Here is a 13,370-nt window from a genome sequence, read left to right on the forward strand (position 1 = left end):
AGCAGTAGCAGAAGTAACAATAATCCAAAACTGAAGCCGAAATTCTGATTAGTAGAATAGTGAAAGGCAGCGAGATGGTAGAAACGTTAGCACGCCAGACGAAATGCTTAGTGGTATTTCGTCTGTCTTTACGTTCTGAATTCAATTTCCGCCGGGTTTGATAAATTAAGTACCAGTCGCGTACTAGAGTCGATCTAATTGACTGGCCCCCTCCCCCAAAATTTCGGCCTAGAGTTGAAAAGTTTATTAGAATAGTGATATCGATATTGTTTTGTTGCTATTTGCCCTGGAAAGACACCTAACGAATCTCTTGCAGCAGTCAGAATATTACTGATTTTTAATTCATGTAATTTCTTTATATTTATTTATTTATGCTCATAGATTCAGGCTTTGGAACTGCCCGTTTATCGTGGAGTAGAAAAAAAAAACAAGGTATTGCTTTTGAGCATTCTCTATAACTTTTGTTTTGTAAGCTTCCGTTTACTTCTCTAGCAATACGGCTTCATGAATTGGAATAGCTGTAACAGCTGCTGAAAGCAATGGCAGTAGGGGCTTCCCCGGTACCAAGACTTTCAGAAAATAATAGGTGACACGTGAAAATTAAAACACAGATTATTGAGAGACAGAAAAAATTATTGATACCAATAGTATAGCAAACAGATTTAGTTATAACAAAAACGTAGCTATTAACACTCCGGGTATATACACTGACGCGCAGTGTTGTTGTTGTTGGCACTCCGTCGCTTACGACGTCGATGGTTCCAGTTGATCCGATCAACGGAACTGCCTGTTCGTGAAATTAACGTGCAAGTGGCTGAGCACTCCACAGACACGTGTACCCTTAACGTAGTTCTCGGGGATATTCAGCGTGACACAGTGTGACAAGGCTGGCCCTTTGAAATACAAGTACAACAGAAACAGGAAGTAAGAGTGAGAGAAAGCTGTGGTGAAAGAGTACAGCAGGGTTCGCCACCATATATATATATATATATATATATATATATATATATATATATATATATATATATATATATATATATATATATATATATATATATATACATATATATATACATATATATATATATATATAGATATATATATATATATATATATATATAGAGAGAGAGAGAGAGAGAGAATTCACAAAAAAAACAAAAGACGAAGACAGGTGGTATAGAAAACAACTATATGTATTAGTATAACGCTCGGGAATTGAAAATGTTTTTAACGTTTCGAGCCTACGCTCTTCCACAGAAAGGAACAAGGAGAGAAAAAATATACCTCCGAGAGATGAATAAGACACGAGGTTTGGGGATCATGCTATTATAACATAATAAATTGTGTGTGTGTGTGTGTGTGTGTGTGTGTGTGTGTGTGTGTGTGTGTGTGTGTGTGTGTGTGTGTGCACAATGTGCTTTTCGACAACACAATATTTATAACAAAGAGAAATACAACAAAGAGAAAGTTCACTTGTCCAAATCAATCACTCAAAAGAATTAAATTTGGAGACTCAACCTTTCGAAATGTAGTGTTCCTGTTGTTACTATTCGAACGTGGCCGAATTTTCATACATTTAAGTCGTGATTATGTCTGTCTTTCCTTGTCTATTGCAGAACTTGCACTTTTCACTGGTCTCCTTTCTGATTGCCATTAAGAAATGCTTCTTGTCAAACTTTTTTGCGTAAGTATAACTTTTCGTTTGACTTCATTTCTTGTGAGTTTCCCCTATATATCTTGCTATTGTTCTTCTACTTGTGTACATGCACGATTGTGTGTGTATGTAACTTTGAGTCTGTCCTACCATCACCACCACTGCTTGGCATCTTGTGTTGGTTTGTTTACATCTTCATAACGTTTCGGTTTAGCAAAAGGGTTCGATGACGTCAGTGTCAAACTGAAAACAAATGCTAGGGTCGATATGTTCGAGTAGTCTTGCTACGGAGACGAATAAAGTGAGACACTGTTAGTTGAATTAGAAAGAGTTTTTTAATTTGGAATATGGTAATTACCCCATATTTTTCCTACTATAAACTTTAATTAATTATAATAAATGATTAAAGATGTTAAAAGTCTTTGTGTGCTTTTCAAGAGCTAAATTTTTGTTTCAACGCTGCAATTGTTTTAGCTTCAGCACAGTCTCAGGTCAAAACACTTGTAAGACAAGAGCAACTCCAAAATTTGATTTTCAATTTTATTAAAACTTCTTTCGGGATTGTATTTGACAATTAAATGATTTGTTATGACACATTGTGTTGAAACTACAGTAGCAGTAATGATATAAGGGCCAGTAAGAACAAGTGTATTGAAATAGTTATATATATATATAGAGAGAGAGAGAGAGAAAATAAACAACACGTTGAGACTAGATATTTTACACATATGTAGATATATCTAATATCTATCTATCTATCTATTATTATTATTATTATTATTATTATTATTATTATTATTATTATTATTATTATTATTATTATTATTATTATTATTCTCGTTACCAGTTGCTATTAGCAGCCTCTTGCTGTCATTCAACTCCATCAGCAAATTCTAGTTTGCAAAATGTATTCAAATTATCGGATGATGTAGGACCTTTGTAAGTATTCTATCTCCCTATCTTCCTCTCTCTCTCTCTCTCTCTCTCTCTCTCTCTCTCTCTCTCTCTCTCGCTCTCGCTCTCTCTCTCTCTCTCTCTCTCTGTCTCTCTCTGCATATGCATATATATATATATATATATATATATATATATATATATATATATATATAGTACAAATTTACAGAAAACAAAAGACGAAGACAGGTGTAGGAACAACAAGCAGGTGTATTAGTTTAACGCTCGGGAAAAATAGAAAAATCTTTTACGTTTCGAGTCTACGGTCTTCGATAGAAAGGATTAAAAGGAAAAGAATGAAGAGAGAATGCAAAAAACGGCAGGAGAAAAACAATGTAAAACGTTCATCAGTCCAACATGGCGAGATGACTGGAAAATGAGGCTGAATGAAAGGGAAATAATACATACATAGGAAATAGACTAAGAAAAAATTGGAAATGCGTCCAAATTTTCTTCTAAATATATATATACAGATAACATAAAGAAATAGAGATTTGGGATCCGGACAGATACCTACTTTATTAGCTCTGTGATATAATTTAGATCTGGGTAGCGACATCGAATGGTATAACGTAAATGGTATAATGGTATAAGTAAATCCTGAGTTCACTTTGTTGGACTTTATACAGCATACAAAGTATATAATCGAGACACGATACATAAGAATAGAGAATTAAACGACTTCAAAATCTATTTATTGACTTATTATTCTCATCAAACTTCAATCCAACTTGTGTTTCTGCTGGATAAATTTTTTTGTGTCCTTTGATGTAGTATTTCTGTGCGTTTAGTTGATTCAAATTTAAGTCAGTAATGAAAATCTCGAAACAATCCCGGAAAAAATTCTTAAATTATCTAAAAGTCTGGGCCTGTCTATTTCCATTGGAAAATAACATAGTAAGGTTAAGTTGCTAGATGATAATTTGGATTTGGGCACGGGAACACTGACCTTACCACAAAACCAATGAAAGTGCGTAAGCAAAAATTCAAATCAACCTAAAAATATTACTGGTTCTAGCATTGAAAATAGTTGCCTTTGTATATCTAAACTATCTGGTAATGAAGAAATATTTAAGAAAAATCAAAGGTTCTTGCTGAAGCTGGATATAAGGATAAAATTTACTATATCATTAAAAATGAATTTAAAGAACATGAATAAGGTTGATATAAAGAAATTGTGCAAGTCTGAATGAGTTAAACTTGATTTTTAAAAAATCAGGGACACTAAATATGATACTAAATGTGAAATTATTAGTAGCGCTTCACTGTATATTACTGGGAACTCGAAATGTGATCTCTACTTAGAAGAAACATTTCCTATCTTTATCTCTAATTGCAGGTAATAAAATTGCAGAAATGAATTAAGAGAAAAATGCGCACATTCATTTAGAAAAGTATTAAAGTACTTTCTAAATAAATATTTTTAATTGGAAATCCCGTATAACGCAAAATACTCTTTAGTATTAAGATGGAAAGTTTAAATTTAGATCAGTGCAAAGGTGACATCAAATCTATCATTTGATAGCAATTTACAGCAGACCAGTTTTGGTTCTGATACAAACTTACTGCTTTAAACTGATGTAAATTAATCTTAATTAAAACCTCCCATTAAAATTTCATGTTGCTTTATAAAGTCTTCATAATAACGAAGTTATTTATCCAAATTCTTCATTATTTTCAAAATTGATTGAAACAAATGATGTGTATTTTAGCAGAAATATGATAGCAAAAGTTTAAAAATGACTAAGTGAATTAACTAAATTTTGCAATATTTTCAATATTAATTGTAATAAAGGCGGAGTATTTCAATAAAATTTTGGTAAGAAAAGTTTACCTTATTTGCACCTATGTTTAGCGTAAAATGATTCCACGCCTGGAAATAATCTTTAACATTACTAATAACCCATTAAATCAGACTATTGACGGATTAATTGCTGTCACTTTCAATGTAAAGGAACTAATTATCATAAATACAAATTTGCGAATAATGAGTTTTATCAAAATCTCACCATCTCAACATTTTAGCAAAAATTTCTCAAATTTCTCTTCGTGTTCCTCCGAACTTTGCTAACAGTTAATCTATTATTTTGCAACCAGAAACGCCGTATTTGCCCATGCCAAGCCAGAAGCAGAAATTTACCCAGGAATTGATGGTCATTTACATCATCTAAGGAACATAAAAAGGTAGAATTATTTTCCCTTATTTCACATATCACCTTTCCTCTGATATAATACATCCACACAAATGCGTACACCTTACATGCCTACATACATACATACATACATAAATTCTAAATAATAACAACCCCAAATATGATCAATAAAAATTTCTCCAGAACACCTCTCCCTCATAGCCCACCCACAACCTAAGCACCAGTCCTCTCAAGACTACATACCCAAGGAACATTTTAACGCAACAGAGACTATGTAAAGTTAGGATTAACTTCAAAGCATTGCAGTCTGACGATTGGTTAGCTATCCGAAACTTCAAAGTCAATGTCAATAAATTGGTACTTTACAAAAGTATAGGGAAATCCTTCAGACTAATGTAAAATTCATTTTATTATAACTGAACATCGATATATATATGTGTGTATGTGTATCTATATATATATGCGTATGTTTATATATATATATATATATATATATATATATATATATATATATATATATATATATATATATATATATATATATATATACATATATACACATATATACATATACATACATATATATATATATATATATATATATATATATATATATATATATATATATATATATAGATAGATATATATATATATATATACATATATACACATATATACATATACATACATATATATATATATATATATATATATATATATATATATATATATATATATATATATATATATATATATATATATATACAATGTGTCCACAAAGTCTGGCTACATGGAATAAATAAAATCATAACATAAACAATTAAATATAAGAAATAATACACACACTCGTACATCACTGGCACACACACTACCGATCTAATGTTGCTAAAAAACCACACCTTACTTTCTAGATAGAGAGTTGTCACAAACATTTTGTCCTAGCACGTGGTCCTGATTGGAATACAGATTGAAATTGACGTCGCTATGAGATCAATAACATGTGACTTGCGTTGACCAATAGCGGTACAACATCCAGAAGCCATCTTGGACTTGTCTCATACGGTTTCTACGAGCCTCAGCTGTTAGGTTCATTTGGTGAGCCTACGAAACTTTAAGTTTCATTGTGCCAAATCCAACCGGTATTAAACAATACATTTAACTCCTACCAAATGAGTTGAGTGCCACTTTATTTCGTTTGTCCGCCCATTGGTATATATATATGTATATGTACATGTATGTATACATTTACATATTCATATATATATATCATTTGTATTTGCATACATATGTATGTACATACAGTGAGAGAGACAAAAGATAATGAATATGTGTATATACTTACACTCACACAAACATATATACATACGTACACAAATATACCTACCTGAATACATGCATACATACACGATGGAATATACAATAAGTGTGGCCATTGCTCGTTCATGAGTAGCAAATTGCAGTTGACATTTTAACATAGCAGATAACAGGCATCTTTTATCACATAAATGTCTCCTCTTAGTTAAGTATTATGTTGAATCATGGCAATTAGCATTTTCTAGCCATATGACTCTTCAAACCACCAACAGAGGGAGACACCATATATTTGCAAGTTTTGTGTATATCCGCTCTTTTACGGGATGATGATTAAATTGCCTTGGATTTTATACCCCCAAGTGGATAAAAGGAATGGCCTTAGAATGGCAAACTCGATTATAAGTCGAACTTCGGCAGACTTCTGTACCTGTGTTCAATTTATTTTTCTTGATTCTCATTTCAATTTTACGCGTTTACTTAAATTTCATTCAAAATGTATGGAAGCTTGGAATATAGCTTTCTTCCATGATTGTCAATGTCATTTTCCCCAAAAGCTTCAGATAAATGTAACTTTTTATTCCAGAGATGATTTAAAACAGACTTTGAATTTTAACTTTAATTTATTAACACGGCTCTCGAGAGGGTGAATGGGATTGAATTCATAGATTCATGCATATATTCTAAGTAGATACAAACACGTGCGTATGTATATATATATATATATATATATATATATATATATATATATATATATATATGACTTATAATTATAATAGGGCACACGTGATGCTAGCGTTGCTATGAAAATCAGAGTCGAAAAATTCTATAAAAACCCGCAGTCGGATTTTGCATGCAGGCCTTTTATATTATTGTTGTTATTATTCATTTTACAAAAGATGATAATTAATAATAATATATATATAAATATTTTCAAATATTTTATTTATTCATTTAGTAATATATATATATATATATATATATATATATATATATATATGAATAACAAAGATGTACAGGTATCAGTTCATCACAGCCATTTCAAGCGACTTCTTTAACTTATTAAGGAAAACATTACATCATTTGAAAGAAACCGTTCTCGTCAGATGACCGCATAGACTTGAAACATAGAGGATACAATCGCTGCTTTAACATATTCATTGTTTCTGTTGCCATATCTCTGGCCAAGTCTACTATAATTTAGAGAGTAGTAGAGGAAACAGTGGGGGTCAGGATAAAAAGAGTGGTGACCTAGTTACTTCCACTTGGAAGACAATATGTAGGATGTAGTCTTCAGCCATGTAGAATCAAATCCATTAGGATTTATCAACTGTATTCTAGTTAATGGTGATAAATAAATTAATATCAGATCAATCTACTAGACTCTCAAGGTACTGGAACCATATATCTAGCTTTATCTACATAAAAGGGTAGGGATTAGGATTAGTAGTAAGTTAATGCCTGATGGGGAAAGGGTGATAATTGGAAAAAAAGAAGGATATTAATGGCCAATATTTATTTTATCATATTAAAGGGGAAAATAATAAAAAACAAAGGGATAAGTAATATAAAGTACCTTTATAAGTAACTTTATAAAAAGTACTTTTAAAAAAAGTACACGTCTGAATTACCAAGAGCGGATATCTTCACTTAGCTGGGTTGCGTTGTTTGCACACACTGTAGGAAAATCATGTGTAACACTCCTGCACGGAGTCTTGATGTTCAATATTCAATTAATATTGTTTGGGTGTACGGATTATACTAACCTAGCAAGATGCCTCAATCTAAGTACCTATAATCTTAATTTTATATATATATGTGTATGTGTGTGTGTGTGTGTGTGTGTGTGTGTGTGTGTGCGTGCGCGCGTGTGTGTGTTCATGCATATATGCATATCTATCTATTTCTCCCTCTTTCTTTCTCTCCTTCTCTCTGTCTGTATATATATGTATGTTCATGCATATATGCATATCTATCTATTTGTCTATCTATCTATCGAAACTATTTATCTATCTATCTATTTCTCATTCTCTCACTCTCTCTCTCTCTCTCTCTCTCTCTCTCTCTCACACACACACACACTCTCTCTCTCAGTATATATATGTATGTGGGGGAGTACAGAAATGGTAGAGACGGAAAATGGAATATACGGGTATCTTTATTGATCACAGCAATCGTTTCGACGCATCCTGCATATTCAGCTATGCAGGATGTCTCGATTCAAGCGCCGTGATCAATGAAGTTTCCACTATATTCCATTTTCCGTCTCTATCGTTTCTGTGATACCCAACGTACACTGAAGAATTCCAGCGACGCTTATGCAATTAACGTGGATGACGCCAGGTAACCATAGGTAGTGAACGCGCTTTGTTGGTATACACATATTCCAAAATGATTCAAAAATAGAATTCTCAAAAAAAAAAAAAAAGATTCCAAAATTTAAAAACTCAATAAATTCCAAAATTTTAAAAAACCGCGGGTACTTAGTTGCCAACCCAATAGATAATATATGAGATATATTAAATATATATATATGTGTATTGGCTTCGAATTTTGCTGTAAGGCCAGCAATTTTCGGAGGAGGGATTAAGTCATTTACATCGAGCCCAGTGCTCATCTGGCACTTAGTTTATCGACCTCGAAACGTTGAAATGCAAAGTTGACTACGGAGGCATTTGAACTCAGAACGTAAAAAAAAAACAGACATAGGAACGGTAAGCAGTTTGCTGACGATTCAGCCAGCTTGCTGTCGCAATATATATATTATATATTTTCAAAATATATATATTATATATTTTCAAAATTCCTGTTTATTTCATTTATTTTCTTTTGTTGTTTTTTGTCATTCGTCAATTGATATCGCTCACTGTACTCATCTGACGCTTTACATGCGTATATTTGTATTGTTGTTAGTAAGTCTATATATTTTGTGTTGTATTTGTATGCTTGTATATTTGTATATATGCGTATATGGTCATACGTAGTTTGCATGTGTGTATGTAATCTCGCTTCAAGGTACGTTCGGTTACGCGTCCGAGTTCGAGTGCGTGAATGTAAGTGTATGTAACGACTGTCTTTTAGAATTGCCACTTTTCAGAGGAATTATAATATAAGGATAAGAATAAGTATAACAACAACAACAAGTATAACAACGATAATGATACGCAGGAACACGGGGCTAGAAATTTGCCTGAAACTACGAAATGTTGACCAATTATATAATAATATTAAAAATAATAATAATAATAATAATAATAATAATAATAATAATAATAATAATAATAGTAATAATAATAATAATGGTTTCAAATTTTGGCACAAGGCCAGCAATTTCGGGCGAAGCGAGTAAGTCAAAGACTCTAGTGTTTGACTGAGACTTATTTTATCGACCCCGAAAGGTTGAAAGGTAAAGTCAACCACGACGAAATTTGAACTCAGAACGTAAAGCCTCTAAATGAAATACATGGGGATTGTGCTACGAAGAAGCATACGTATATGTATATATGTATATGTATATATGTATATATGTATATGTATATATGTATATGTATATATGTATATGTATATATGTATATATGCGTATATGGTCATACGTAGTTTGCATGTGTATCATTTGAACATGTGTGTATGTAATCTCGCTTCAAGGTACGTTCGGTTACGCGTCCGAGTTCGAGTGCGTGAATGTAAGTGTATGTGACGTGCCTGACTACAGGTCAGTCCACGCATGTGTAGGGGAGTGTGCACTGATATCTGTATGAGTGGGCTATGTCAAGAGGCACTTGAGGTTATTCTATAAAATTCCTCACTTTTGACTAAGCGTAATCCAATAATAGTCAACTTGTCAACCACAGATATTCACTGCCTCGAGTCTTAGGACTCATTGGTCCTATTACCCTGTGTTTATGGCGTACAAGTGACTGAAATCAAAAACATTTCCCCAAATGGGGCACCATTCTGTCGCAAGGTTAATGATTTAAGGCTTATTGAGCTTACTCAGAAACATAATGCACCACCTGGTCTGAGGTGGTGCAAACTTCGATCCTGCAATCACGAGTAGAGCACCGTGACCTCTTGGTCACATACCTTCACCTAATAATTAACTGCGATCACAAAACTCTTGTCATATTTACTTAGCCTGCAAAGGTAAAAACAGAATGAGAAGCAATACAAGTAGACGTTTATAATATTCCTTAGTTTTCAAATTCAGATACCCTGTTTGCTGTCTGATGTTATGATAATTAATTTTCTTAATCTTGGAATTTTTCTCTTTTCGACGTTTTTTTTTTTTTTATCCTAAAAAAAATTAATCGATCGATCAATCCATAAAGTTACGTAGCACTCAATATCTTGACTTCTTTCATTGATTTTAATATCATCGCTAATGGTCGGCGGTTTTTGTGAAACTGGCTGCAAAATCATTTATATTTATATTATTTTGATAAGAACATCTTCGTCGTGTGTATGTAAATGTATATATTTGTTTATATTATTATTTTTATGTGACTCCGCCCCAACGATTGGTACCTATAGTAGAAAGAATTATTATATGACACACATATATTTATGCGAGGACAAACTCTTAACTAAGTAGCTGTTGACTGCAAGTATATCTATCTGTCTATCTATCTGTCTATCTATCTATCAATCTATCTATCTATCTATCTATCTATCTATCTATCTATCTGTGCGTGCATGTGTTTGTGCGTGTGTTTGTATGTGTGTGTACGTGTGAGTATATGCATGTATGTATGTTTATTTTGAAGTTCCCTTCGCGGTCATGCGATACCAAGTTTGATATACTGCTTGCATTCTTTCTCAAGTGTCTTTTACTATCGTCTCCGAAATTTCGATGATTCTGAATGAGAGTGGGCAGACAGACAATTTGGGAAAGAATGTCGGCTAGAATACAAATGTAATCTAAAGGTTCAGTACACACACACACACACACACACACACACACATACATACATAAACATACACACACACACCTACACACATACAGATACACTTACATACATATATCTATTATGCATGTGTAAATTTTGGGAATTGGTGGAATGAGTAAAGAAATGGTAGAGCAGGAAAGAGGAGAAAATATTTACCATGTGCGTTGTCACGATAATAGTAAACCCTGGGACAGTAGACTGTCTATTATTTTGCCTAAACCAAAAATTGTATCCGTAGATTATTTTCTAAAGGTTTCCACCAAAACTGTATATATTAAATAACAAGAATTATTGTTCTCTGTAGCGTTATAGGACAATTTTTCTCCTCTTATCAAGTTGAGTCCGTTTAGAAGGTATAAATTATTCTGTTCTTGCAATTAGATATTGGTCGCGTATGTTTTGTGATGGTTTCTTAAATTGGCCACGTTTGTGGATTTTAATTGTCAATGCACCAAGAAGCTAAGTTGGACGCATTCGTTGGAAGTGTCTAAAGAATACTGCCGATCGGTGTATTTTCTTCTAAAAGAACGGTTCTCAATGAAGAACATGATTAAGAACAGAGCAAATAAAGAAGTCAAGGAACAAGAATCATTTTCCTTTATGTCTTTGAAAAGATATAAGCTGCAATTGATGTAATTGCATTTAGAAGTGTACATAGTATTGTTTTGATGGCCATATCTTAATTTGATTCTCTTCGATGACTGGCATTGTCTTTGCAAAATGGGTCAGAGCTGTTTCAGTAAGTGTTTATTTAGAAGTACTGATTTAGTTGGGCAGTATCAGGAGACCTCTTGCTTTCACATTCGTATGACGCATTAGGAATAACAATTATTTCCTATCGTTCATTAAATAATTGAGTAACTAGTATAATACACATACACACACACACACACACACACACACACACACACACACACTCGTACGCACAAAAACACGCCCACACACATACATATGCACGTATATGTGAAAACTAGTGTACTGGCTCGTATTTTAAAACTGAAATATAGATCTGTTTGCTTAAAGAATTGTTATGCCTATCTTTGGAATTTTGTGTGTTACTTTTATTTTACGATCAGTTATATACCTTTTATTTGGTGCCTCTTTAGTGTACTTCAACCCCAACAACCTATAAAATAAGCAATTGTACGAGGATTGTTTCTAAAGTAACGCAAAATTGGGAATAACCATTTTATTAACTGACAGAGATCGTTCAGTTTTCACATTTTGGTGAAGTAAAGTCTTCGTCTATTGTAATTTTTCTGCTTGTTCTTCTTCATTGCAGGGAAATCTGAATTTCCAAGTGAATGTAACGTGCCATTTTTTGGCGCAGGAGAAGTACAAACTGTCCGACATCCACAGAAGTGGTTGTTTACTGAAATGACACCGTTGCAAGAGCAATATGTACAGTTTAATGGAAATGCTTAAAAGTGGGGAAACTAGCATTGAATACAAACCATGCAGTGGGAGACAATCAACTATGATCATTGATTCGAATCACCAGCGAGCGAACGAATTGATTTGTGAGTAGATATGAACCCCAGTTTGTGATCTTGCTTCTCAATTGGAGTGTAGCCGCAATGTATTACAGAAGATGATGGAAAACTTTGTGTATCGAAAAATATGTATAAAATGGGTACCTTGGCAGTTGGCACCCGATTGAAAGAAGAGAAGAGTAGAAGCGTGCGCTGATCTTTTGGAAGTATTTGAAACCACTGAAGATAAATTTTCCGATCTGGTGACAGGAGATATAACATGATTGTGTTTTTATGGTCTGGAAATAAAAGCTCAGTCCGTGGAATAGTGTCATACTTCTTTCCCAAGGCTTAAGAAGTTCAAGAGCCATAGATCGACGAAGGAAGTCATAGTGACTTTCGGTGAGGATAACAAATGGTCATTCTTCATGATAGCCTGGAATGTCCTGGAATGTCGCTGTACCGAGAACTAAAGGAGGCCATTTGTAGGAAGAGAACAACAAGAATCTGAAAATTATCCCCCTCCACCATGCATGACCACACACACAACTCAGCCAGACGAGAAATTAGACTTGTCAGTGTTTTTCATTCCAATATACAATCTTCAGGATTTAATGACAGAGAAGAGATGAAAGTAGCTTTGAAGAAATGAAATAATGCACACCTGAAATTTCTTCAAGGAATATTCGAGAGTTGGATTCAATGATGGCTCAAATGCAATTACTATGTCAGTTATCTAAAATCTATGAAGCTATTGGGTTGGTGCATAAATATTGCGACTTTTTTTCAATAAATTTTATTCAACAAAAGCAATAACATGTAACAAAAACATCTTTAAATGAATGAATATTCCGGAGTATATTCACCATCTACTTCGAAT

General features: G+C 33.1%; 1 protein-coding gene across 3 annotated transcripts in view; it reads left to right on the forward strand.

The window, feature by feature from the left end:
• The first annotated feature begins 375 nt into the window (after positions 1 to 375).
• The window catches only part of LOC106880251 (uncharacterized), a 37,526-nt gene continuing 24,531 nt past the window's right edge, over positions 376 to 13,370 (forward strand). For all 3 annotated transcript variants that reach the window (XM_089341837.1, XM_089341838.1, XM_089341836.1), the window contains exons 1-4: positions 376 to 432; positions 1,617 to 1,684; positions 2,502 to 2,593; positions 4,706 to 4,792. In XM_089341837.1, coding sequence (XP_089197963.1) covers positions 1,661 to 1,684; positions 2,502 to 2,593; positions 4,706 to 4,792 — 203 coding nt within the window. In that variant the 5' untranslated portion in view covers positions 376 to 432; positions 1,617 to 1,660. The remainder of the gene's footprint in view (positions 433 to 1,616; positions 1,685 to 2,501; positions 2,594 to 4,705; positions 4,793 to 13,370) is intronic.

This window comes from Octopus bimaculoides, chromosome 25, assembly GCF_046866305.1.
Source record: "Octopus bimaculoides isolate indiv1 chromosome 25, ASM4686630v1, whole genome shotgun sequence".
NCBI lineage: Eukaryota > Metazoa > Mollusca > Cephalopoda > Octopoda > Octopodidae > Octopus > Octopus bimaculoides.